Source organism: Lipophrys pholis (genome assembly GCF_963383615.2).
Source record: "Lipophrys pholis genome assembly, chromosome: 17".
Taxonomy (NCBI): Eukaryota; Metazoa; Chordata; class Actinopteri; order Blenniiformes; family Blenniidae; genus Lipophrys; species Lipophrys pholis.
In genome coordinates, this window is record NC_137643.1 from 6,693,392 (window position 1) to 6,720,244 (window position 26,853).

The 26,853-nt window shown below is 41.4% G+C and overlaps 6 protein-coding genes across 9 annotated transcripts in view; 2 read left to right on the top strand and 4 right to left on the bottom strand.

Annotated features, from left to right (window-relative positions):
* Positions 1 to 4,063, top strand: part of ripor2 (RHO family interacting cell polarization regulator 2) — a 58,228-nt gene extending 54,165 nt beyond the window's left edge. The window contains exons 17-23 of one of the 2 annotated variants that reach the window (XM_080484133.1): positions 230 to 391; positions 773 to 937; positions 1,117 to 1,319; positions 1,489 to 1,572; positions 1,696 to 1,786; positions 1,945 to 2,080; positions 2,652 to 4,063. In XM_080484133.1, the coding sequence (XP_080340259.1) occupies positions 230 to 391; positions 773 to 937; positions 1,117 to 1,319; positions 1,489 to 1,572; positions 1,696 to 1,786; positions 1,945 to 2,045 (806 nt within the window). In that variant the 3' untranslated portion in view covers positions 2,046 to 2,080; positions 2,652 to 4,063. Of the gene's footprint in view, positions 1 to 229; positions 392 to 772; positions 938 to 1,116; positions 1,320 to 1,488; positions 1,573 to 1,695; positions 1,787 to 1,944 lie in introns of both variants that reach the window. The other variant, XM_080484132.1, reaches the window with a different exon arrangement.
* Positions 4,064 to 4,367: 304 nt separating this feature from the next.
* On the bottom strand, positions 4,368 to 7,226 carry gmnn (geminin DNA replication inhibitor). Of its 2 annotated transcripts, XM_080485529.1 has the most exons (7): positions 7,161 to 7,226; positions 6,906 to 6,962; positions 5,954 to 6,049; positions 5,708 to 5,855; positions 5,532 to 5,614; positions 5,092 to 5,202; positions 4,368 to 4,977 (listed from the first exon to the last, which is right to left on the bottom strand). In XM_080485529.1, exons 2-7 carry the CDS (start codon positions 6,954 to 6,956, stop codon positions 4,813 to 4,815), a joined length of 654 nt encoding a protein of 217 aa, XP_080341655.1. In that variant the 5' UTR covers positions 6,957 to 6,962; positions 7,161 to 7,226; the 3' UTR covers positions 4,368 to 4,812. The 2 variants fall into 2 exon arrangements, with proteins under 2 accessions (XP_080341655.1, XP_080341654.1); XM_080485528.1 differs by having other exon boundaries at positions 5,532 to 5,855; positions 7,161 to 7,212.
* Positions 7,227 to 8,571: 1,345 nt separating this feature from the next.
* Positions 8,572 to 11,478, bottom strand: LOC308122940 (zona pellucida sperm-binding protein 4-like; the record flags this gene model as incomplete). Its single annotated transcript, XM_080485123.1, has 12 exons — positions 8,572 to 8,580; positions 8,652 to 8,726; positions 8,842 to 8,977; positions 9,061 to 9,238; positions 9,313 to 9,461; positions 9,544 to 9,641; positions 9,722 to 9,894; positions 9,973 to 10,092; positions 10,238 to 10,253; positions 10,439 to 10,539; positions 10,759 to 10,932; positions 11,289 to 11,478. 12 exons carry the CDS (start codon positions 11,476 to 11,478, stop codon positions 8,572 to 8,574), a joined length of 1,419 nt encoding a protein of 472 aa, XP_080341249.1.
* Positions 11,479 to 12,673: 1,195 nt separating this feature from the next.
* On the bottom strand, positions 12,674 to 18,381 carry dus3l (dihydrouridine synthase 3-like). Of its 2 annotated transcripts, none has more exons than XM_080485039.1 (17): positions 18,315 to 18,381; positions 17,877 to 17,924; positions 17,610 to 17,704; positions 16,891 to 17,164; positions 16,455 to 16,806; positions 16,165 to 16,235; positions 15,974 to 16,063; positions 15,842 to 15,883; positions 15,571 to 15,723; positions 15,329 to 15,445; positions 15,046 to 15,111; positions 14,784 to 14,894; positions 14,242 to 14,338; positions 13,965 to 14,040; positions 13,466 to 13,654; positions 13,015 to 13,143; positions 12,674 to 12,939 (listed from the first exon to the last, which is right to left on the bottom strand). In XM_080485039.1, the coding sequence occupies exons 3-17, from the start codon at positions 17,684 to 17,686 to the stop codon at positions 12,867 to 12,869; spliced, it is 1,917 nt and encodes a 638-aa protein (XP_080341165.1). In that variant the 5' UTR covers positions 17,687 to 17,704; positions 17,877 to 17,924; positions 18,315 to 18,381; the 3' UTR covers positions 12,674 to 12,866. The 2 variants fall into 2 exon arrangements, with proteins under 2 accessions (XP_080341165.1, XP_080341164.1); XM_080485038.1 differs by having other exon boundaries at positions 12,680 to 12,939; positions 18,004 to 18,378.
* Positions 18,382 to 18,806: 425 nt separating this feature from the next.
* mterf1 (mitochondrial transcription termination factor 1) lies at positions 18,807 to 21,223 on the bottom strand. The gene is made up of 2 exons (XM_080485040.1): positions 21,164 to 21,223; positions 18,807 to 20,360 (listed from the first exon to the last, which is right to left on the bottom strand). The coding sequence occupies exon 2, from the start codon at positions 20,308 to 20,310 to the stop codon at positions 19,150 to 19,152; it is 1,161 nt and encodes a 386-aa protein (XP_080341166.1). The 5' UTR covers positions 20,311 to 20,360; positions 21,164 to 21,223; the 3' UTR covers positions 18,807 to 19,149.
* A 4,638-nt stretch (positions 21,224 to 25,861) lies between these two features.
* Positions 25,862 to 26,853, top strand: part of akap9 (A kinase (PRKA) anchor protein 9) — a 66,745-nt gene continuing 65,753 nt past the window's right edge. Inside the window, exon 1 of the mRNA XM_080484824.1 lies at positions 25,862 to 26,109. Coding sequence (XP_080340950.1) covers positions 26,062 to 26,109 — 48 coding nt within the window. The 5' untranslated portion in view covers positions 25,862 to 26,061. The remainder of the gene's footprint in view (positions 26,110 to 26,853) is intronic.

Sequence of the window (26,853 nt, forward strand, 5' to 3'; positions counted from 1 at the left end):
CACCTCAGTAAACGCCAACACAATATATTACAGTAATAAAATTTATATTATACATTTATTATATTACCTCGGCTTAAGTTACACAAGATTATTCGATGTAATGGACCAATCACCTGGCTTCATCTACATCTCTACAGCTGACCGACATAAAGCCTGACAGAAACAGATACTCTAAAACAGAGCCGCCATTAGTGTGAACGTAACAAAGTGTGTTTATTTCCCCCCTCAGTCCTGCCGAGCCTGGCCGAGCGGCCCGAGCTGATGACTCTGTGGTCGGAGTGCAGCGGGTCTGCGGGACTTTTCCACACCACCCTGGACCGAGTGCTCAAACACATGAACCAGCGCTACACAGCGGCGCTGCAGGAGAGACATCCACACAGCACCCACACAGGTCAGCTCACCCCCAGGGTTCCTGCTGCACACGCTATGCTGCAAAATGCAAAAAAAAAAATATTTCATCTGCATTTCATGACCTTCACAGTCTGACCATTTACGTGTTTTAATTCATAGTTTCAGCCGAGTCACTTCTTTAGTTTGTAAACCTGTAACTGTTTTGAATAAATCCTCGAGGGAAGGATTTTATCACTGAATGATGTGAATATTAAAACGGGCGTTAAAAGGAAGCGGCTGCAGCCTGTGTGAACACCATGTCGCAGTGATAATCTTCCAGCATAATTGAGATTAAATGCGTTTCTCGCACAAAAGGCACCGCCGCTGTTCACCATCACAAGTTCCTCAGATCTGAGCCACTGTTTCTCCCTCTTCTCCTCAGTGATCGGGGTGGTGGTGGGGGAGATGGTGGACAGGAGCGACGTGATGTCGGCGCCCACCGCCGCGCTCTCTCAGGACGTCCTGACCGTCTTTCAGTTCCACAGTTACATCGTGCAGCACGGAGTCCAGGACATGGAGACACACCTGCTGCGCCTGGCCAGAGAAGGTACGAGCTGGATGCCGAGTTACTCCTGTAGCCGGTGACTTGTACCACACATTCAATATCAAATGCTTCTTAATGGATTCTTGCAGATCATAAGGCTTCTCAATGGTCACTGGTTCAGGTTGTGGTGTAATGGTTGTCCTTCGTGTGTGTGTGTGTGTGTGTGTGTGTGTGTGTCTCAGAGGTGTTTGCAGAAGTCCTGTGCAGCGGAGATTCCTCCACATGTCTCACGGAGCTGGAGGAAGTACCTTCGTCGTGTCTGTGGCCCAGAAGCGTCACCCTGAGGGCGCTGGCCTCCCTGCTCACTTCAGAAAACCTCCAGGTCAACAAGGCGGCCGCAGACTACCTCTCCTCTGGAGCTTCGACCAGCAACTTCAGGTCCCGGGTGAGTCGGATTCAACAGGAAAAAAAAAAAGTTGTTTATCACATTCTGGTTGGGACATTTTCCATTTTCATGAGAGCCAACCTGCATGTTCTTTTGGATCCATGGAAGCTTCCACTTGTGTTCGCACGCAATCCGTCATATGAAAAGGAGTGTTTGTGTGTTTCTGCAGGCGGTGGAGTGCTACACTCAGGCGCTGTCGGAGGCTGGAGGTCAGAGTCAGAGGGCAGCGTGCGCAGCGCTCAGCTGTCTGCAGGTGAGATTCCCGCTGCAGCAACTTCACATCCCTCTAATTACTGCAACAAAGATTCGATTCTTACACATGCCTTGGATGGGATCGGAATGTCAACAAATATTATTGTCTTGTTTCTGTGTGTAGGCGGTTGAGAGTATCAGGGCGGTGATAGCACTGTGTGATTCAGCCGATGAGGAGCTGCGGCATGTCGCCATTGAAACGCTGCTCACATTTGGTGAGTAACAGTCGACCCCCACTTCCTGAATAATCACATTCTGTAACAATCTTCACAACAACTTTCTTTGAATGAAGTCAGTTCAGGTGGTTTTGTTGTTTTTTTTTTTTGCTTTGACACTCTTTGGATTTGATTATTCATTGTGGCTTTTGTTGCAGGGGAGGAGGGGCGGCTGGCGTACGAGCAGCTGGACACGGTGCCGGGCGAGATGATCCGGCTGGGCACGCGGAGAGGAAACGCCGTCACCACCGCCTTCTGAGCCGTCGCTGAAAAAAGGCACCAGACTGAAGCCTGGTACGACCTCTGAGGACGACGCTGCCCCTCCCGGTGGCTGAGCCAGTCTCAGTTAAGGGAGGAGGAAAACCTCTGGCACCACCACAATCGATGACTTTACTTACTGTTACTGCCTCTAACTACTAACACCAAACAAACTGTCTTAAACCACAGGGACACATTAGCTATGTAACCCCCCCACCCCCACCTCGTCCTGCTTACTGAGCCAGCCAGACCGGTCGTGTTAATTTAAACTGGAAAACAGGAATCCGATTGGAGACAAAGCTGCTGCTTCAAAGAAACACAGCTGAACAGCCTCATTCACACATCTGCAACACTCTGTTCAAGGATTGTCTTCACTCTTGCCGACTCATGCAATTTGCTATAATCTGTAGAATCACTGTTTAATCGGTGGGGGTATTTTATTTTATTTTTTTTGCATTGGAAATGCTCTCTGGCGCGTTCAGAAGATTTGCACTGTTGTAAACGCATGTAAATATGGCATATCTTACACATCTGGTGTAACATATGTGGTTGTATTCGAAGTGTAATTTAATATTTTGTCGTCTGCTACGTTCCATTTGAGTTTCAGGGATTCTTGTGTGGTTGAAAGATGCACGCTTGTCGGCAAAGAAGAGAGAACGGCTGCATGTTAGAAAGCGGTCTTGCAGGCTGGAAGGGGTGCAACAGGTCAGCACAGTGCCCGAGGTCCACTCACTCTTCTCACACTTACAGTTTAACAAGTGCAATTGTTCTTGTACATACGTGACTCTTTTGCACCCGGCCGACACCAGAAGCCTGTTCCACTGTCGACCGTTTGAGCCTTGACGTAGTTGAAGCGGGCAGATTCTACGAATACTCTTTTGTAAATGTATTTTTCCTACATCATCAGGAGCCTGACGGGGGCAATAAATCTGAGTGGGAACGCACCGTCTCCATGTCTGGTCAGAGATGGGCTGACGATGAATCCAGCCTCACCTCTGGCTCGTTTATAGGATGTGGCACAAAAACCCGAAGCTTTTCTCACCGTACCTGTACTACTGAGTCTGGTGCTAGTGCACAATGACAAGATTCACACGTTTTCACTCCTTGTATTTATTATTTACTGCTAGTAATTCTAATATTCTTGGGAGTTATATTGTAGTAGCACAGGCGACGTGTTATGTAAATGAATTGTATATTTATGTTCCTTTATCTGCTCCGATATGTGAAATATTGTCTATGGTTTCAAAAGGCTTCCGTGTTTTTACAATGCAACTGATCTCGTGCTTAATTTCAATTAGAGATTATTTTGAGAGAATTATATTAGATTGCCTCTTATTTTGCTATCACTTATTTAGATCTTTTTTTTTTTTTTCCCCTCAAAGGTCCTTTTAAATAACGGGACATTTATATCAGAGATGTTACTTTATTACCTAGATAGAAGATTTAATGTAACCAAAGGAGAAAAAATTTTGGAATTATCTTTTAATAAGAGCTCATGAAGGAGAATGTATTTTCAATAAAACATTTTCACAAAAACACTCAGACCCATGAAGAGAAGCACAACTTAAACAAGATGAACGGATCCAGTTACATTTGGTTGTAACGGCACAGTCCAAAAGCCATATCAATTATACTGAGTATTTTTATCATTTTCTTTTTGTGATATAACCTGTAAATGAGTGAAATTGTTACTAAAAGCTACGTGCTTGATTTTTTTCTATACTGCCTTTGGCAAAACACAGTACCGCTACTTTTATTTCTTCCATAATGTGAATAGCGTTTCAGTATTCGATTCCAGTATCTCCTTCCTCTGTCTGTTCTTTACAAACTCAGTTGACCAGTGATTTAAGTTGATTTGTTGGATGTTTAACTCTTAATCACCAGTTGGTCACATATTTGAATAAAGAGATTTTTTTTTTTTTTTTTAAAGTACACAAACTGAACTTCAATCGCTTCAGTATTGATCCATCTGGTTGCATCCTTTCCTCTGCTCAAGTTGCAATAAAGTTTATTTTTGCATAATTAAAATGTTTTTGTTTAACTGGCTAAAGCCCACACTGCATAAAAGATGAAATGTGTATTTCATGACTCCTTACAGGAAATAAGACTACAGCGCAAAAACAGCAACACATAAATGCAAATAGAAACAGGTCTAACAAATAAAAACTTTCCATGAAGCCTGGATGAAGTCATTCACAACAAACTTGCTTGCTGCACAGGCAGTTTTAAATTAACTTCAGTGCTTACATCTTATATTTGGGAAAAGTTTGTTGTAGTGAAAGACAGGAATCAGAACAGGAAACGATGAAGCTGTGTTTTGTTTGAAGTTTTAATGAAATGTTAATGGTTCAGTGTTGCCAGCTACAACTAGTATGGTCCAAAAAAGGTAAAATCTGGCAAGATTTCTAAAGTTTATTTTACAGAAACTACAACACAAAGCATATCAGAACAGTGAAAGTGAAACCTGTAGAGACTCTGGATCTGTAAAGAGCTAAAATTCACTTAGTTCTGAATGCATCCATTTAACTTAATTCACAATAAAAAGACTGAGTCCAGCTCTGCTTCTAAAACAGCAAAGTTTCAAATGAAGCTAAAAATGCTTCAGGCTCCAGTTACTGATGAGTACACGGAACACATTTCCTCCAATACGAACAAATGCAAAACAACAGGTGTACATATGACGTTTAAAGAGGAAGCTTCTCTCCAGCAAATGATGACGGTGTCCTGCAGTCCGATCCCAATGCCGACGAGTTGCGATCCGTTTCTACTCATTCATGGTCCGACGTTTCTTCCTCCTCCCTCTGAATGGACTCAGGCTCTTCTTCATCACTCCAAGCCGTTTCTTCGTCCTCTTTGTGGTCTGCGTCCTCGTCTGAATCGAGGGCGATCTCCCTGAGCTCTTCTAAATTGTCCGGGCACTTTCCGGTCAACCTCTGAAAAACAGATTATAATGAGACCAAATCCATCCTCCCCTCAGAACCACCAGGCACTGGAGATTCAGTTTACATCAATCAGCAGCTGTAATTGTGGTCAAGAACCGTTCCTACCTCAACCATATCAGCCATGTACTGCACATGTTGTGCCAGCTCCTGCAGCTCCTCGTTCTCATCCCGAAGCTTTGTGATCTCTTCATCTTTGGCTTCGATGTCTTTGTGTAGCTGGGCACAAAAACAAAAGCATTAGGACAAATGTTGACAAAGTCAAAGCTTCACCACCTCGATGAAGAAACTTCAATATAATGTAAAATACACATTACAAGGTAATCTCAGGATTCCCAGCTAAAGCAGTAAGACATTTTAAAATCATAGATCTAGTACCAAATACAAGGCCTTGTTATTGCTTCAACAGTTAAGTAAACTAAATCTGAGTCTTTGGGTGCAGTGTTACTTTAGAATCCAGTGCCAGCTGGACTGGAGTCAACATGCGGGAGCGTGGGAACAGCTCGACTCGCAGCTAAACATTAGCCGACCCTCAGTGATTAACTCACTTTCTCATTCTCCAGGAGAACATCGAACAAGGCCTTCCGCCGCTCCTCGGCGACCTCTTTCCAGTAGGTGGAAGGAGGCGTTTCTGCAAAACGGCAGCGCATGAGTGAGATCAGACTAAACGGTATTGAAGTAGATGCTTTCAGCACTGGATGATTGTGACAGTGCAGATTTCTACCTTGAACCATCAGTTCATATGCTTCTTTGGAGATGCCATCTATTAAAAGTTCAACTTTGTCCGTCTGAGTAGCAACTTCTACTTTCACCCTCTTTAGGCCTCGCTGCTCAGCCACCAAATGTTTCCGCTTAGGAAGGATGGTTGAAGTCTAAATGGAAAAACAAGTGAATAAATGATCTGCTCGAGAGGTACAACTGTGAGGACAGATTTCAAAATAAATCATTTCAAGCAGAAGGCAACACTCACATGAGCCGGCCTTGAAGCGTTCACAGCAGAGTGCTGCAGCACCTGAAGAGATTGCCTCAGAGGTCCCATTGTCTTCTGAGATTTTGTTAAAACGCTCTGAAAAGGCATCAAAACACAAATTAAAGAGTCATCTTACATGCGAGCTGGTCACAAAAAGACAAAGCTATATCACCGGGACAAGCCTACAGAAACTTGAGCTCAAATCGCATGGGAACCTAACATGACCCCAGTTCTCACTTGCAGCCGCCTTTCAGTCGGGCTTAGCATCATTTCACAAGCATTACTTTAGTTACTCTGTACAGGTGAAGTGCGTAAACAGCACGACCATGTGTGACAAGCTCACAGGTGTGTGAACAGATTATTCAGACAGCCGTGGGAAAGTTCCTCTCCGGGGCTCATTACAGAGCAGCCAGCAGACTGGCTTTGTTAATGTTTGGCCGGAGCTTCACAACATCGTGAGGCTTGTGGAGAAGCTGGGTGGGAAATTGCTGTAAGGTCTGGAAAAATCAATAACTTATTAAATGGTAGGAAGCAGGACGGCATTGGCCAGGTCAATTAATTGGTCCTAAGATGATAGGAATTAGGTTTAGCTACAGTTCCTGTAATGTACGTGTTAAAAGAGAAATTAAACACATGAACGAGTAGTGATTAATACAAATGGCCCAGCATGCACAACTTTCTTTTAGGGCACAGGTTGATTGTAAATTCTAATTTCCCTGAGTTAATAGTAACATATACGGGTTCGTGTGGTTGTTCTTTTCCATATGAATAAGACGTTGCAGGTCTTTAATCACGATCAAACAGATCCCTGTACTGATTGTTGGTTTCATGTAACAAAAGGCCAGTTGAACCTCCACCCCCACGACTTCACCGTTTTTTACCGGAGGAGCGTCGGTCCTGAAATATGAACACCAGTAACCTCTTCAAAAAGAGTAAAATCAAGACTAAGTACCTTGGCGTTCTCATCAGACCTCTGTTGGCTGGTTGAACCTCTGACACTCATGTTGACCTGATGAGGGAGAAAGTTAGCATGAAGTTAGCACATAGCTACGGACTCTCAAACGGTTGGAGGAAAAAAAAAAAACAAGGCTCGTTAAAAATAAATATAACTACTGAACACACGCTAACTTGCTAAAATCCCATAAGAAGCGGGTGTGTCGAGAACAAATCCACGAAACATGAAGTTTCAAGCGTGTGTTGGACTTACCGAACTCTAACTGCCGCAGCTGATACTGACTGGCCGCACCGTCTTCCTCTAGGCTCAGAATCTCGCGCCAGCTTGTTAAATACGCCCACCGCCCCACGTGGTGCCCGTGCGCTCCGCTTCACGACGCTGACGTCAGAACACGTTAATCACGTGAAATCTGTTGACGCTTTTGTGAACGTCAGAACAATGAATGAACGGAGGAAAATGGAGAGATTATGCATCATTGTGTAGTTTTGAAAACAAACCACGAGGAAAAAGTTCTGCACAATCAATATTAATACTTTGGGGGGAAAATATGTTTTTAGGGAAACAGACAATTTAAGGTCTAACAGGCAGAGGGAACATAGTAATTGAAAACATAATGGCCTCACATTGGGTTTGGTGAAATGTAATGCATGTTTTTTTGATTACACATTACCAAAATTAGTTACAATATTTTGAAGTGTAAGAGACACTTTGCCCAGTTTTGATATTTTTTATGAAGTTTCCTGCACAATGCAACTGCTGAACACTCAAATTCTGCCTTGGAGTAAATTAGTTTGCTATGTCAATCTCATTGCTTGCAACCTTGCAATTATCTCATCTCAGATGAACAGTACTTAGCCCAGACACATCTGCACGTCACATTCTGAAGTGTTTAAGAATTCAAAAGGGTGTCCAGTGTTTGTCTCAAGGGCTTATGCATTTACATTAATCTTGAATTCAAATATAGTAAAACCAGTATATTTGATGCTGTTGGTAAGGTTGATAGTACATACTGGATGCATCTGTAGTCCATTACAGGAAGAGTTACCATACATGTTGAACTGTGGAATTCTTTTGCACCACAATGTTTAATACACTTTAGGTTAAACCTATCACAGAAAAATGAAAGTCACCCACTGATGTTGAAAGGAGCAAAGCCTTTAATCTGTATTGCAATTTTCTCAAAGTCTATAACGGCACAGAGTACCAAATTCAACTTCCCACTTGTGTCCTATAGTCAGTCGTCATCATATCAGATACTGATCAAACATGTATTTAAGTTTGCGCGACTATTAAGGGGAGTTTGGTGAGAAGCCATGTACAAAAGCTTCAGGTGGTCAAAAACTGGAAGGACCGTCAAATTGGGAGTGAAAGTCAGAACAAGTGAATCAGTGATTCATATACTCGAATCTGGCCAACTGCGCCAAAAAAAAAAAAAAAAAAGTCTGTGGAAACCATTAGTGTGATACAGATTGCCAAAACACCATTTAAAAAGTCTTTATTTTTTATTTAAACAATGTTAAGCAAAGTTTTGCTTTTGAAAGTTCATTCAGAAAGCAGGTGATGGGATTTTAACAAGAATTTCCTGAACTTCAACCTTGTGGCAGGGCACAAAACACAAGAGACAAGTATTTTGTAAAACAACTTTAATTATACTTCAAAGCTTTCAATAGACCTGGAAGGAAAGATAAACACAAGATTAGATTTTAAAAGAGAGTTCACTCATTTGCAGGTTTTGTGACTCACTTTTCCAGCAAAGCACCGCTCTTCACACGTCTTCTCCGTGGGCCGACAAACTTCGGTGGAACACATGAAATAAATCTGGAAACAAAACATTTATAGCTCAAGAACCGCCCAAAAAACATTTACACCTTTAGAAAAGACAAATTACACATGGACTACATTTACACAAACTCAAACTAAGGAATTGTCTCACTTCTTCATTAAGGTACTTGTTTGTCCTCTTCTCCATAAACTGGAAGGCATTCACTGTGAAGCGCCTTTGGTAACGGTTTTTGGAGTGGTCACTGACTTTAAGGATGGACACGTTTGGGTCGTTGGGATTGGCACACCTGAAGACAAACATGAAAGTTAGTAAAAGTCTAAAACCTTAAGGTTTAGACTTTTACAGTGGACTTCAGAAAGCCAAGCTCACCCTTCAAATATCAGCACCAGAGCGTTCCTTGCAGAGCGAGGATATGCAAGACAGTAGTTGACCAGGAGTACTGCATCTGGTTTGGAAGATTTCAGAAGCAACTCCAGAAACACTGGCTTTCCAAGTAGTAACCTCAGTGGCTGATGGTAAGTGGGAAAGTAGCTGGAATACGTGTGATCTGTTAAGACGACATCAAGTTACTTGAGAACGTCTCATGTACAACTTTGAGTGCATTCTGTTGGATGCGCCAACCTCGAGCGATTCTCAGCTGAACTCCATACAAGCCATTAGACAAGATTGACGATGGAAGACTGGAAGTCGGGGTCTTCACCATAATGCCCACACTGGCCAATGATTGCTTTGTCGTGGCACATTTGCTGTAGCGGCACTCAATTAGGAACCTGCAAGACAATCGGTTCAAGTCTGGCACGACAAATTGAGCAGGACCAGATTATTGCATCAATAAGTGTATAGTGAACAGACCTGAGTGGATCACTTCTCGTAATCATGCCATACTTCAGGTTAAGAGCCTTGACAACAGTCTGAACTTCAGCGAGGTATATCCTCATCTCACCAACTTCCTGTAAAATGTGGGAGGGGGGTGATTAATGGGAATCGCTTTATTTCAGGAAGCAACGGCCCAAATAGTAACCAAACTTACATAGGCACGAGTTCCACATTCATCAACTTTGAACTTGAAGATTGCAACCTCGTTATTAAGAATGACGGGTTTACATTGAGGCTGCCCAGGAATAACAAGGTGCGTAGGGTCCACCGGGACACCTGAGCTGCTGGAGCGGATGGCAAAGACGAAGTGTCGATCCACGGTACACTCTACATGGAGGAGAAATAGTCATTTAAGGAAAAAAAACTACAAACATGAAACCACCACTGCACGTAAATAAGGCTTACCATTTATGGGGTAGTAGCAGGACTCCATCGTGTCCATACAACACCCTTTGCTGTCGCAGTCTGCCGGAGACATTCCTGGGTGGCCACAAGGCAACCGCTCTGCCACGGGGAGCGCACAGTCTGCAAGAAATTCCCATTTGAAACAGTTCACCACAAGACCATGCACCGGCATTGTTCATCTTGCAGACAAGAGATGAAGTGAAGCCACTCACTCTGTGCCTTTGCAGGTGGTGCAACTGTTGGTTTAGCATGTGGGCCACAGCACCTTGGCTCAACACCTTCTGGTGGGGGCGGACCAGAGGACGACTCACAAGACACAGTGGAAATTTGTGTTTCACCAGATGAGTCGACGAAAAACAACTGCAGACTGTAGTCACCCGGCTGAAATAAGACAAGAAATGACAGTCTGCAATAGGCTGAAAATGACACAACTGACAAATGATCAGAGACTTGCATTTTTTTTCACGTGGCATCCCGTGAAGGGGACAGTCAAAGTGTTCTCCGCAGGGTTCACATCATAACCACAAGACTCTGGAGCTTTCACAACTTGCAGCACTTCCTTTGTACCTGAAGAGGGGAAACCAATATTTAAATTTCCACTCTACTTTTAAAAGTGTTGTCAAAAGTTGTACATACCCAAAACATTGACATCACTCAGCTGTCCCTCTGGAATGGTAATCTGGAAGCCATCTTTTCTGCAGATGACATTGATTGCCGCAGAATCTGGACTGATGCTGCCAGGCCAGCTCCTTGGATAGGAGTCTTCAAAGTCTACTAGGAACTCACTTTCTGATGAGCCGGGCCAGGTCGGGAGATCGGGATCTTCTACCACCTCATTGTCAGATATGCCTACTGAGTCAAAGGTAGTCAAACCAGTATCAGGAGCTTCATCAAGGTCGACTTCCTCCATCAGGTCATAATCGGCGTCGTCATCATCATATTCAAAGAATGCGTCACCATCTGAAAGAGGTCAAAGTTGAATGATCACCCTTCAAACTCAATTTATATACCCTTGATACTTTACAGCCACCAAGTGCTATTTAGAAAGATTACACTTTGAGCAACACAATGTTAGTTCTAATCTTCAATATCATAATTAGGGGAAAGTTGAATTTGGTAGATGTTACACTGCATGCCTGTAGTTTCTCATTAATAAAAAGGGGTGAAAAATTAGACTAGAAAGATTTAATTTCACATGCTTGTTGCCATTAAATGAGCCCAAAAACATGTGGATGAGTTTTTGGCAAGACAAAAGACCACCAAGGCCCCAGGCCAGGCGGCTTCATGTGGCTGGAACCACCTGAGGCGGGTCACACCTGTGCGCGCGGAGCCACGTGCGTCCTCCCGTATATCCGGCGACGAACGATGGAGGCGTTTATCCCAATGTCCGGTCTTGTACAAGCTGAGGAGTTGGGTCTCGTTGATCCGCTCCCATCCCCGGACGGACCCCAGGAGAAGAAGAGTCGCGGTCAAGACCACCAGCAGCTCGCCGCAGCACCCCGCCATGGAGACAAGTGGAAGCCGTCGTGCAGCGGATGAATCCCGGATGAACACGCGCCTCCGGCCCCGGTACAAGTAGTGAGTCTCATCAGCCTGATTGATCCCACCTGCCGCTGGTTGCTCCTGACGTCTGCTTATGGAGGGAGGTCATGTCCCCTAAACCCTGACATCTTTCAGGTTAGTCTGTATTATTTAAACAAATGAGCCACTGGCTTCAGGATTTTATTGGTGTTTGAAGTTTCTGTGTTGAACTATGATCAGAAATAAAGTGTTCATTCATTCATTGAAGCAAGAATCCCCCCCCCCCCCCCCCAAAAAAAATCCAGTTTAAGTAATAAAGCCAAGAATTTAAAGTGCAATTTCTTTAATTTTGGCCAAATAATATAACATAGTCAGGAAACAAGTACTCAAGTTGGTTAATGTAAAAATGATGCACTGACCATTTGTTTTTGTAGAAATAAACCTCCTGTGAAATGAATAATCTGATTGGGTATCAGAATGCAGATCAAAAGATTTAATTATTAAATATATTATTATTTTCTATATGGGGTCGTGCAGGTCAGGGTGGCAGGGCAGTGGAACTGACCCCGGGTAGAAGGACACACCGTCACCCTGCACAGGTTGCCAGTGTATCACAGAACAAACCACACAGCTTTAACACCTTCTGGCATGTTTATGGTCACCAATGAACCTCATTCTGGACTGAGAGTGGAAACTGGAGTACGTGCTAACTTTATACAGAATAGTTCTTACTGAACTCAGTATTTCAATGTGATATTACATTCTTTAAAAATACTCACTCAATAAAAATGTATACTTTTTATGAGCGATGTCAGTATTTGTTTTCTGGCAATCTACATAATGAACACATTTCCGTCTAAATATTCCTAATATTAGGAACAAGAGCAATCAGAGATTTCTGATGTCTGCCAAAGCAGTATAGATGGTGGATGCATCTGATTTCTGCATTAGAGGATCTCACCTGGAAGCACAATCGGTCCATCTATCTTCTATATCACTTTGGCATGAAGGATCAATGGAGTTACAATAATTTACATCCTCTGTTAAAGGTACAGCTTGTCCATGAAAGGAAACCATTTTCATCCACCTAAAACTATACTTGTGAATAGAGTTACTATCACTGATGGTTATAAATTAAAGTATATGTCACACATGTATAGAACTTTAAATAACATAGAAGGAGCTTAGCAGCAAAAAATTTATTGCATATAATTGAAATACACAAACATCCATCCAGTCATCTGTTGCATCACATGTAAAATAAACAAGACTATCCTCAAGCCTTTTATCACCTCAAACAAAAATATTCTTTAAGCCGTAATTCAAACACAAAAACCTGGATGTTTTTAAAGGTGGAAGAAAAGAAAAAAAAATCACTTGTAGGCATTGGCTTTATGCTTCGGCAAAAAGTTGAAATTCTTGGGTACAGGTCCGAGCAGCATTTCACTGAAGAAAGAAAAAAGTGAGAATTTACAATCACGACAGACATTTGTAAATTTTTTAAATAGATCCTCTACTCACCTTATTTTGACCCAGTCTCCGACATTTTGACTGGCCATCAACGACTCCAGGTAGTTCCTGCCCATGTAGTAGGGCGGTCTCTCATTGATCTTCTGAGGCACTCGCTCCAAGATGCCCACGGGAATGTATCTAAGAGAAACATAGAGTAGCAGTAGTTGTTAATATCTGCAGTCTTGAGTTTACGGTTAAATGGAGACAAACAGTCACACCCACATTCACACCTGCATGACTTTTGTGTTGCCTATTAACCTAAAATGCATGTTTTTGGACTGTGGGAGGAAATCTGTCTAATAAATGTATGAAACCGGTTGGACTGCAGGAGATCCTTATAGTGGTTTTATATGCTCATTCTCCAGTGCTTTTACTTTCTGCATCACTGGCATTGCAGTGGTCCTCCTCAATAGGAGACTTTCCAGGGAATTTGTACAAAGGATAAAGTGTTGCCGCCCACCTGCACATGAAGGAGAGCCACTCCAGCATGAAGTTGCGGGTCTTCTCCACGCCTCGAGTGTCCGAGCCCCAGTGCTCCAGGCCGAAGTTGGAGAAATCTCTGAGGATGTCCAGTCGCTCGCTGGACGAGATGTCCCAGTGTCGGCTCTCCTTGATCTCAGTGAATAACCAGGGCTTGATGAGAGCCCCCCTGAAGAGTCACACCAACGGTTAAACAGTGATGATTCACTCCCTCTAAAGTAATGGTAAACGTGAAATTCAAAAAATGAGAATATGATCTAGAAGTGCATTTCAAGAAAATTTCAGGTGCTTTCCCTTCAGTCTCACAAACAGTGAAAACTTTAACAGCAGTGGAAAGCAGAAAAGTTTTAATGAAGTGTATGCGTTTGATTGGAACTTCATGTGTGGTCGTACACCGTGCCAATTTCAAACATGTGTCTACTGGTCAACTACCATTATCATTTGCTTTTTATTTTTGTTGTACTGTGTGTGAAACCAACCGGGCAATCATGATACCAGAAACTCCAGTCTGTCTCGCCTTCATAGCGTCTTCATAAGACAGAATGTCTCCGTTACCTGGAACAACAACAATCACCTTAGTCCCCCTGCAATGAGTTTTATAACCTGAACAACAATCTGATGTGTGGGAGCAGAAAAACATCCAGCGCAGGGGTTTCACCACATGATCGAGCCATTTCTTTGGTCTTTGCTTTACTGACATGTAGACTCCTTTGAATCTGTATTAGAAACGACTGTTTAATTAACAAAACCTCTTACCAAACAGTGGGACGGGGCTCGCCAGGTCGGCACATGTGGTGATATAGTCCCAGTCAGCCAGCTTAGTGTAGCGCTGCTCCCTGGATCGGCCATGCAGCTGGAAGAATAGGAAATTAAATGCATTTATTTAACATCTGTATTTATATACTTAAGTCATGTGGACAGATCACATAAAGCAAATTATGCCATATAACAAGAATGTGTTCTTCAAAAAGATTAACTGCAGAACAGCAAACATCATTTTAGACTGAAAGTGTGACCGTTTTTATATAAACAATTTAAAATTTTCAATTTGTCTATCTTTAGTTTCCTCTCCATACCAAATCAGATTTCTAATCAATTCCAATTTGAACGTATTGGTTCAAATATAAGACTCTTTTTTTTTTTCAAACATCTGAAAAGTTAGATCATCCTGTGTTTGGGATGTAATATTCAGCCCCCACTGAATAACAGCATATATTTGGACCAACATCATGATGGATATGTCATCACACTACTGAAACCTAGAGTTTTTTAATTTGTGCCACCAATCATAGACTTACTGTAATCATGGAAACACCCCAATTCTTCATTGCAGGGATCAATTTGTGTGCTATGTTGGATTTCTCCTGAACACCAGTGCGAATCTTGACAGTTAAAGGGACATCGAGGACCTCCAGGGAGAAAAATATGTTTACCTTAAGTGTTTTTTATTGGAATATATGAGAAATACAAGACACTGTTTCCATTGTACAAATCGACATAGAGTTAAGAAATGCTTTGATTCACTTATTCCACAGTCAATATAATATGATTTCTACTTACATAGTTCATTCCCTTGATGATCTGTTCAAACTTTCTGGTACGTGTCATCAAGCCACAGCCTCCACCCTGACAAAGGAATAGCAAACACAGCATACAGCAAAGATTAAACAGGAATTGATTTGTTCTTGTGTTTAATACCTCCGATTTAGAATAATGTTACATTACAACACAGCATATGTACATAAAGTTGATGCATTTGTAAATTAAATAAATTTAAAAAACGATCAATCTGCAGCTAGAATTGTTCTCAGTGTAAATGCAACGGGATAACGTGAGAGTTTACCTTTTTGTAAACAAGATCGATGGGGCATCCAGAGTTTATGTCCACAAAATCAACATCAGTGTTGTTATTGATGAGCTCGGCGCATCGTGTCATGGTGTCAGGGAAACAGCCCTCCACCTGCAAATACAATTCAGACTGTAGCTCACCGAGAAAAAGAACCAATTCCGACAATGTTTTAATGTCATCTAAAACAACTGAATCAGTGCAAAGAATGTTAAAAAAAATAAGGATAGCGCCATCACCTGGACACCAAAGACATCTTCACTTTCATGCCTCTTCAGGAGGGCCCACTCTGACTGCTGCCCCTGCAGTAGATTTGTGCACATGGCCATCTCGCCACAGGTGATGTCTGCACCAAAGCGCTTGCAGACACGACGGAAAGGCAGATTCCCACACTGAGAAAATGAAAGGAAACAGTTCATCACAACCAGAAGTTATTTTCAGGTCTGAATAAAGGTTTACGAATCACATTTTCCTGTAACTCCGAGCTCATTTCAGTCAAATAGGACTTACAGTTGTTAAAGGAGCAAGGTATAGCTTGTCGTTAAAGTCCACCTTGAGCCCAAAACACACAGAAATTCAATTGTTAGACACGAAACCAAACTGATTAAAATAAATAAATGAAAATCATCTAGATTTTCATACCTGCTTCTTCTCACATGAGCGCAACTTAATGATGTCGGCATCAGTCAGAGGACCTACTGTCTTCACAGGAGATTGTTTATCTAAGCTGGCCTGCACAAAGGCATAAAAACACATGTATATCACCTCATGACACACTACATGCACTTTATTAGAATTCTTTTTAGAAAGGCTTGTGTTTTTGAATGTCGTACCTGTGCTTCAGTGGGCACAGTTTGCTTCTCTCCTGAAGGATCTGCAGATACTTCAAGTGCCAGAGCATCGCCTGAGAGTGACACAGAACAGAGCTATAATCAACAAATCACTTTAAACATCACCAAAACACAAAAATGCATTTATTTATTTTAGACACCCCTGTGTCTCAAAATTAAAAACACAACAACAAACCATACTTTACAGTGCAACGAGAAGCAACAATGGCCAGAGCAGGCAAATCAACTCACAGATGCTGTCCTGGTATAAAATGTTCTACCGCTCCTCTTACCATTCCCCTGCTGCTCTTTTTTGTCTTTGCTGTCTGAAAGTATCTTCAGATACTCTGCTGACTTGTTGAAGGCCACTTCTCGCTTCCTCAGACGAGTCTGGAGATCTTTACTCAAGCTGTTCTTCACTGCACTCCGGCCTTCGTGAGCTTTCAGGAGCTCTGCCTTTTCCATGGTTTTGAAGTCAGGCGTAGTGTGTGCTTTGGCAAAGCGGCAGGACAGGCCAAACCCACACTTCCCAAAGGTTTCATAGAGGTAGCAGCTCTCCCCAATGTCCGTGGGTTTTGAAGCCATGTACTCGGCAACATCATGGTAAAAGTGACATTTGTCTCCATAGGAGCATTCCCTATTGTCCTGAACAGATGGGAAAGCAGAACATCAGTTGAGAGAAATACAATAGTATGCATGATAAACAAACACAAAGGTAAAACTTCATACCCGAGTAACAGATACACATAACCGTTTTTCATCATAGGTGGTTGGTTTCGTGTGTGGCCTTGACTTGTTCTGCCCTCGGAGGCGTTTTCCATCTGGCTTCCCTGTGTTCCTTCTATCTTCAGGCTCCGATTTTAACTTTTTAAGATCCGGTTCTTCCACAGGCGTGTCCTTTGTTTCATTGACTACTCCGTCTTTTTCACCGGCCTCATCTGTTTTTGTCCCCTGTCCCTCTGAGTCTATAAATCCATGAAACTTTTCTTTGGTTGTCAAAAATCTGAAAATACAACCAGAAAGAGAAATCAATTTGCTTGTTCTTTTTAAAACAAAAAAAACGAGCACACAAATATACTCAGTGTTTAGAAAGATACTAGAGTTCCTGTTGCTTTAAGAATTACTTAGTTAAACCAACAATCGTAGCCTTCTAACAGCTTTCTGCTGACAGAGTATTTCTCTGTGCTTCACTGGACAAAGCAGCAGGAGGTGTGAAATAACGGAGGTGGGTGCATGTCATGCAGAATACAACACTGAATGCAGAAAAACAGATATATTACTCTCCCGGATTAGTAGACAGTGCTGCCCCATACTAGATCCATGACTAGTCACAATATCTTGACAAAGAGGCAACTGCCAGTAATGATCGCTCAGCTTTCACTTCAGAGTGAATGCAGATATAAACCACTTTCCTGTGTGGCCAAATAATAATCTTACTTGTCACTTACTCTGATTTGATGGCAGCTTCACCTTTTACAGCCACATCTTTTGCCTTTACAGCAGTTTCCTCCACAGCTGTCTCCATCACTCTTTTCTTCAGTTACTATTTTGAAACATTTCAACATTATACATCATGTGAAATTACTGTTTTTTTCTCAGTGAAAGTGCCTTGAAATGACTTGTATTTGAACTGTAGAAATAAAATTGTAATGTCAAAGTAGTTCAAACGTTTATAAAAGGTACTACACAAGTCATATAATGTTACTTTCACTTACCCAGAAGGGATTTCAACTCCTTGGTTGGGTTCAGTGAGCACAAAACATCTGTAACATATAACGGGGAGAGATCACGTCCATTTCTCACTTTCTTTCAATAGAACCAATCCCCACAGCAACAACTCACCGTATGAGTGTGTTTGGGTAAATTAACAAATTACTTTAATTTAAACATTCCCGCTGTAACTTCTGCATAACTAGACTGCAATGCACTTCACTTCCACTTTGTAAATCCCTCGTTATTATAGATTGTCAAAGTAAACAGCCAACATAAGGAACTTCATTTTTGTGACACAGGTAGTAGCTAACAGCTAAAGTGAACGCGTAGTTAGCCGCTAACTAGCGAATGCATTCATGCTCAAGCTGTTTAAAGCTTTTGACCGCTATTACAACTTAATAACAAGTGCATTTGATTAAATATTGAAGTCTGAAACGAACCACGACAAACAACGAGACACCATCGTGAGGAAACGGGCGTTCAACGGTTAAAGATGTCCGATGTGATTGTGTGAACACATTGGTTCCGCCTAACGTTTACGGTCCAGGGCTGACGCCCCCCCCACAATAAATTTGGCGCAAATATATCGAAAAATATAAATTTTAGAATACAAGTCCCATTTAATTTCGACAATATTTTACATCAACTGGTGATATATAATTCAATATTTTATCAGACACAATCTTGCAGTTTATTTATGGTATAAAAAGCAAGTTAACCTGCAACTACATGCTGTCAAGTTCAAGCTCATGAGATAAATGTTACTGTACTAAGCAACTATTTTGTGCATCTATCTGTGATTTCAGTCTGTAAGTTTGTAGATGTTTTGTCAACTGCTAGATGTTACTGAGGTGTTGTAAGTTTTCGGGAGTGTCAACTTGTCCCAGTCTCTGAATCTTGTGAATAAATTTCAAATTTCAAATAAAAGTTTAGGTTTCTGAATGTTATTATTATCGAAGCTGTCTGTGATTACATTCAGTGAAAAATACAGTTGGGAACTCACGTAAAATTGTAAGCGCGACATATTCAAAGTAAATAATACATTTAATTCCCTTTTTGATGTTGCTTTTATTTCATGTTTTAAATCGTCACAATAAAAGTCGAAATATTCAGTTATATTGAAAGTTACTAGTTACACTGAAAAGTGACAAAAAACAAACAGACATTGCAGATGATTCTAATTAGTTAAATGGATAAAATGTTGATTGTTCTGAAGTTGCAAACCCCATTTCGAGCATTATACTACACCACAGTAAAAGCAACGATTTAGTCAATTCAGCCTTGAGGTGCAGCACCAAGTTTTTGTAGCTTTGCCGAGAATCGTTTACGACTTGTGTCCAAGATGTGGATGCCATTCTTCTGGAAGTCGTAATTCAATCTGTGCAGCTCTTCCAGTCGCGTTGTAATGTTCTGTGTGCTGAAGTCCAAAACTTTGGGCTTGTCCAGAATCTGCTTTACTGTTATTCCTCCTTTGAGGAGACAGTCCAGTTTCAAGTTAAGTGTGTCAGATTCGATGCAGAGAACCACTGGATAGTTGATTATCAGTTTTTTAACGTCTGCAGTCTTACAGCCGAGAGATAACAGCTTCTGCTGAAGGTTAGTGAAGTTTTCTTTGTGATACTCATTGGAAAGGTCGAGAGTTCTTGCCCCTTGGCCTTCAATAAGAGCCAGCAGCTCGGAATCCTTCAACCTCAGTGAGGCTCTGAGGATATCTATGTTTGTCTTTACTCGCTTTGTGCTTCTGATGAGAATATAGAGGTTTCTGGATATGACACTTTTTACAAATTGGTCTGGATTTTGTCCTCCAAGCTCAGCACAGACGTCCTCCAGCAACTTCACCATCTGCTTATTGAGATTCAGACTGTTGGAGAAGGTCCGTGGTGCTGTAGTCAGCAGCCGATGAAGGTCTTTGGTACTCAGTCCGAGAGAAATGAGAAAATGTATGTTATTTTCCAAGTTCTCGTTATCACTCGAACGAAAGAAAGACTCGGGAGAGCGATCCAGTATGCTCACAATTTCATCATCTGTCTTAAAGATATTTCTCCACAGCGTCCAGCGTTGTTCCAAGTGTTCGATGGAGCGGGTGATCGCTCGGGGGTAGCGCGATATAAGGCTTGCTATCACTTTGCGACTGGCTCCTTTTCCTTGCAGAAACTCAGCGACGCCTTGCTCATTTGTAAAGACTTTACGAAGCACTCCGGGTTGCCGCTGGCGTGCCATCCTTATGTTGACTCCCATCAGGTTCAGGTTCTCTAACAGAGATTCATTCTCTGGGTTCACAGGTGGCTTTGTTTCATTACTTTGTTGTGTGTCACTGCAAAGCCTCCTGGGAAAGACAGCTGATGCAAGCCGCACTGGAACGAGCCCAACGCCACAATGCGATGCCACTGATCGGTGCAGCCTGAGGAGGGCTCTCACTCCTTGAACTGCAGCCATTTTTTATTGCAAAGTGCCACATTGGAACATCACTGCTGGTGTCAATGTAACTGAAAGAAAAGCAGAGAACATTGTAACATTAGCATAAATAACAATAGTGAATAGTTCTCTTGTACTAAAAACCTGCCTCTGAGGTTAAATGGTGACTTACAAACTATGGGGCAAAACACTGAGAGGCGCTTTTTTTAATCGGAAAATAACTAGGATTTTCAATGGTGTCAAAGTAAATAATTCCATGAAACTGAATTATATCAATGAATATGGGTGCTATATTAAACTACTTTAGTTTTATCGAGACTAAGTAGCAATGATTTACCCGTTTATGGCCCCAAACAGGAGTTTAAGGTTAAAGCTCAGCGCTCATCTTGACTCCATGGTCACTCAAAACAACAAATCAATGCAGACATTTGGGTCTAATTATGGCCTTGTCTAAATATATTTCCTTTATTTCCCTGTAAAGCACTGTGAATTGCGTTGTGTCTGAATGGGGTTGTAGAAATGGGGTTGTCTTGCCTTCATGTGAAATATTTCCAAACTGCACTTCCTTCCTCCCGTCACTGATTACAAGAAATTAAAACCGAAAACAGTTGAGATGCTGCACAATATATTTAGTGGTACTCGCGTCTTTAAAACGACATTAAGATACACTTTACTGACATGCAGTGTTTCATACTACACTTTCACTTCACTGTATGATAAGTTGCCAGGACATTGATAATGGTTTTCTTTCTTAAATACCAACTTTCCTCGGAAATGGAAAACTGTAAAGCACATGAGAGTAGCCGCCGCTTCATGTTCTATTGTTTGTCCTCGTAGTAGAGAGATGTACACAATTTGTGAATGCAAAACAAACCTTAACGTTCCTCTCGTGGCGACAACTTCTCACAGTAGAACGTCATCCTTGAAAAGTATCGCGAGATTTGACCTATATGACTTCCTGCACTTTTCTTCGTCAGCGCCCCCTGGCGTCCCGGAGCCACAGCCGCGTCTGTCAGTCCAACCATCAGATGGAAGAAGAGAGTCACATTCGGAGTCAAATACCGCTCAGATGATGGCTGTAAAGCACTGAAAGCTCTATTTGGCAACATTTTTAACGAAAAGTGACACAAACACACCCGGATTATTTGTCCATAATGGCCACATCCAAGCATATATTAGAATAGAATAGAATAGAATAGAATAGAATAGAATAATTGAAAACTACTGTAAAATTCCATTAAAGATTGATAATTCAATATCCACATATTGTCGTATTTCGTAAGATATAATTTAAAAGAGATAGAAGATGATTATGTGGCATAAATTGTACTTAAGTAGAATCATATACTTGAAAAACATACTCATGAAAGTTAATTATAGTATTGAAAATATGTATTATTTCAACTAATGTGAAAATAGATATGACAAGAGATGTCATCAAAATCTCATAAACCGATACTTTATTCTCAAAAGTACACAGATCATGTTTTTTTCCACAAAATAAATATTAGTCCATCAGGCAGCAATGAAAACAGCCGTATTTCTGTGCTTTAAAAAGCTCAGGAAAACTCTTCATGGTAGAATTAAGAAATATATACGTTTAAAGCTATAATATATGTACAAAGCCAAATGGACAGAGACAAGCATGAAGTCAGTCATAGGTATTTTTTGCTATGCACTCTTCCTGTGTTCTGTTGTCAGAAATGATTTCAATGACAATGAGTTAGCCACTTTATGTCCATGCAGGCCTATATAGTGATCATTTCACAATATCTTTGTGTTTTCACGCCTGACAAACTCTTTCAAAAAGTGTGCTGATATTCTATCCATACGTGTATGACCTAATCATGATATCTACGCAGCTTCCGCTGAATAATAAAAAGGCCATTTTGTCCAGCATAGGATAGTTGCAGGCATTAATAATTCATTCCATTTCAGCTACTCAGCTGATGTTCTTGTGGGCCCATGAGACAGAAGGGAGCATTAACCATGTGCTCCATCTCACAGAGGGTCCCACTGACCCATTGCCTCTCTTTACTGATGAGCTCCACCACTTATGAATATTTCATCATGGCACACTGATATCTTCATTATGTAGATGACCTTCCACTCTGCTGCCCAAAGAATGAAGTAAATGGTGTTTTAGCCATGATATCGTCTCCATCGTGTTTAGTGTTAGTAATCAATAGGTCACAGTCAGATTCCTGCTCATTGATTAATGTTTCTGTCTGCATTTGAATGTTTTTGTTGCATGATGAGAAAATTAATTAAAGGGTCACGCCGCAGAATATCACACATGCTTCACATATGACAAACAAAAAACACAAAACTGAAAGCAATTAGAACATTGATTATAGACCTAGAACTAAAACTCTATGTTTAGACTTAAACTATATGAAAATTGACAATGTTAGAATGGTGCTGGTCATATTTAGTACAAATGAAACATTGTACCAATGACACATAACCAATACTCTATTAATTATGAAGTTCTAAAAGCTTTAGTAATACACTGTCACCACTTTCTTCTTCCAAATGGCTACTAATACCTGAATATTTCAGGAGTCATTAACATTCACACAGGAATGGTTAAAACTACCACATCCCTCAGCGCAAGTAAATACCTGGTTCGAGTCTGACTGGGGGCCTTTTATAAGGAGTTTGCCTTTTTCCCCTAGCATGCATGTGAGTTTTGTTATTAATGTAAAAGCATAATTAAATGAGAAAGTTTTTTATATAATAATTTTTTTGAAAGTGTGTTTTCTTCAGGTATTGCTGTTTCTCGTCACGGTCCAAAAACACGTGTTTAGTTTATGCGTGAATATACGTGTGTTTGCCCTGTAATGGACTGCTGAGCTCTCTGTTGTGTATCCTGCACTCACCTGCGACTGAATTGGATAAAGCAACATGGTTAATTAGAAATCTTTATGTTAAAGGGATCTACTCGCCCTGGCTATATTATACACTATTAAAACATCAAATCAAAAAACTTTTATGTGTTTTCACATTTTGTTTGAGTGTCTGAACGTCTTGATGTTGCTTTGCATAATCAAATGATTGTTCCCGTTACAGTGTGCTGTTGTGTTTTGAATATTACATGGGACCCTCTCCTTGTGTTGTGGTCTACTTGGTGAAGTTGCTTGGGTAACTGCAGACACAATACTCCCCAAGAGAATCAATAATTTAGAAACTGCCCAAACTTTCAAACGCCCAGCGATTCCTGTGGAGGACTATTGTTGGATAAGCACGCCTGCCAGGTGAGCTCACTTCGTTGAAAATGTCTAAAAGAAGATGGGTGGAATTCAAGATCAGCCAGACTATCAGCTGTTCAGCTCCTGTCAGCCGAAGACGTAGAGCATCTTCTCCTGCTGCCGCTGCAGCTGCTGCTGAATGTAAGTTTTAAACGCTGCAACAAGCTGACTAGAAACTTTCTCATTTAGTTGTGTTTTTACATTAAAAACAATATACTAAATACAAATAAATATTGCAAATGGGAACCATGTAGTTGAATGTTTTGTATAGTCCTTGAAAATGATGCATAAAATGATGTTCTTTGAAAATTTTATTTTCAACCTGCAGATTTCAAATCAAAAGATTAAAGAAGCTGTATGTTTGCGTTAAAGTTTATACCTTTAACTTTCTTACGCAACAATTTTTAAATTTAGGTAAACATTTTCAGAAATTAAAAAAAACAGAAGATCACAAAAACCCACAATATTATAGACTTCTCATCTCTATGTTGGTATGACGGCATTAATACAAAATCAACAAAGTGTAGCAGACACACAATTACAATAAGCTAAAACTAATGATCTTCGAAGCTCCACATATTTTAAACTTCGTTGCTAATCCGGAGTATCAAAGTCCTGCTTTCACACATTTGAATTGCTGTGAAGGCGTCTCATTACTTCACTAATAAAATGCTGGAGAATGACTGTGAAGCATTAATCAGCCCAACTGCCATGCATGGTTACAGCTGCTTCACCGTCAAGAAAAAGACAGAAAACATAAAAACAAAATGCTTTCTGCTTGTCAATTACATCTGACAAATTTGTAAATTAAAGATAAACTCCACCTGGAGACTGTAAGTAAAATCTTGTCCATCCTTTTAATTATCCACCCATCTGTTCTAGAAACTGTTGCCAGTCTCTCATGTTACCTGCTGTCCCATTCGGCTGAGACAGCTCAAATGTTCCCTCTCGAAGGAAGTGTGCTGCAGTATGGTTGGAAATGTGCTCAGAATAGCCCAATCAATAGGCATGCTGAAGAATACGAGGTGATGACTTGAGCATTTATTAGCAGAAAACAGCCCTGACATGAAAAAAAATTTGTGTTAAAAAAGAAAACTCTTAACTGGGACAGCACAGGCAACATCTCCTCCTGTTGCCATAGAAACTGGGACGACATTTTCCGGAGATATTCAGACTGCACATAACACGGTGACATTTGTGACGTTACTACTACATTGTTAATAGCTATATCCATCACTAATGATAGAACTGTAAACAGAAATGACTGCACGTTGATAAGATTAAAAAGTAATCCAAAAAAGAATAATGTGGATGAATAAGGTTTGAGATGGTCTGTGAACTGCAACTTTTTCCATTTTCTGATGTGTCTTACTGAAACACAGAATCAATTTGGTCCTCTAAGTCCATTTTAGAGTAATCTGGTCAGTGTAACTAAAGGAAATTCATCTGCTTGTAGCGAATAGAATTGAAGAAGCTTCTAAGATCTCCCAAAAAAGCTAAGATTTGCGAATTTCTGAGAGATTCTTTGTTGGTCATCTTGAAGGAGAAGAAATGCCCAGAATTTTCCTCAAATGACAAGATAATCCTACAAATTGCACATTTGATAAAACCACAAACAAATGACAATACACATGTCACTTGAGAACACAGTTTTTCCAAATTTTGAAAATATTGTAATTTATTCACACTGACGGTGGAGGGTTGGCCTCATGTAGTGAAGATCCCAGGGGTGAGTCCAGGTTGAATCGGTTCTGTATGATTGTGTGAATTTTCGCAAAGTATTGTAGTTTCTCCTACCGTCCAACAACACCCTGGCTTTTGAAGAAAATTTGTGATTTAAAAAAATCATGTAGCTGTGAATGTGGATGTGTGTGATTGTCTCCAGGGTGGACCCTGCCTTCAAACGTAGGCAGCTGGACTTAGCTCTATTGTACAGTGTTGATGGATGGATGGATGGATGGATGGATGGATGGATGGATGGACAAATAACAAAACAACAAATCTTGGTTCAATTTGCAGGGTACAAGTTTGAAGTTCATGTAATGATGGTGGTGTAGGAGAAGTCATATATTCAGTACATAAATCTCTGAAAATAAAAAAAGTACATCCTCAATTATTATATTAGTACATTTTTCATTTATATGTAAACGACAGGTTTCAACTCTACAGGATCTTACAAAGTGAGATTGACTGATAACTTATTATTTGCACTACCTGCAATGCTGTATCGCTCTGAATGCTCACATTTCCGATAGTCCTGGAACGCACCAGTAGTGGAATGCTGGTGGGCGTGGCCGCGTAGGCACCTACTCTACGTCATCATAGTTGGGTCTCATGTTTACGTGGAAAACATGGCGGCGGACTCCCAGCAAGGAGACAGCTAGTTAACGCCAGTGGAAGTCTCTGGCAGCTCGCTGGCAGCCGGACAGGAGATATTTGCCAGTCGTTGCGCTGAGATATCCCCGGCGGGCACCTCGCATGAAGCAGTCTCCCTCTTGTTTCAGCCACGGAGACAGCGGCGATGGAGGACGAGGAGAGGCAAAAGAAGCTGGAGGCCGGCAAAGCAAAGGTATGCTTTTCAGTTTTGGGTGTTAGTATAACTCCCCAAGACTGCTGTCACTGTTTTAAAGTGGTTGTTGTGTGTTTCCCGCAACTTGTTTGGTTCCGGCCGGGTCTGTCAGCTGTCTTTTGGTGGTTACCCCTCCCCTTGTCCCAGCTGTCAGTCCCCCGGCAGTAACGTGCGCCCCGGTGACAGCCGGGGGGGCTAGCATAGCCACCGCTAGCCACACAGACGCCTTTTTCATGCTGCGTGTCCATTAAATCAGAGCCTCCGTCTCACATTGCTTTACCTGGAGTGTTGGACTATGCAGGCAATGCCGACTTTAATCGTGCATAAGTCAAGCCGCCGCATTGTCAGCGAGGGCTTATAAACGCCACCTGAAGTGATACTGACAGGCTGGTGTAACAGGATTTACAGGACATATCCCCACAGGCCAGAACAAACGCTGGCCCCGCATGACAAAGTTGAACTATATTGGCTTTATCAACCAGAAGCATCCACGAAGTAGGTCAGCACAACCCCCCACCCGTCTAGCATCTCACATTAAACAACCCTGCTGCAATGGATCAAAACATTGCTCTCGAATTTGTCCTGCAGACTTCTATCCCTCATATCTATGATACAATCATTAACATTGGAAATTTGGTCGATGTGCCGTGCACCAACTATAGTTCTGACTTCAGCTGGTGATCCACTCTGAATTATTTTCTGCACCAAGACAACTTGGGTAAGATTTCTGTCTGCAAGGAGATC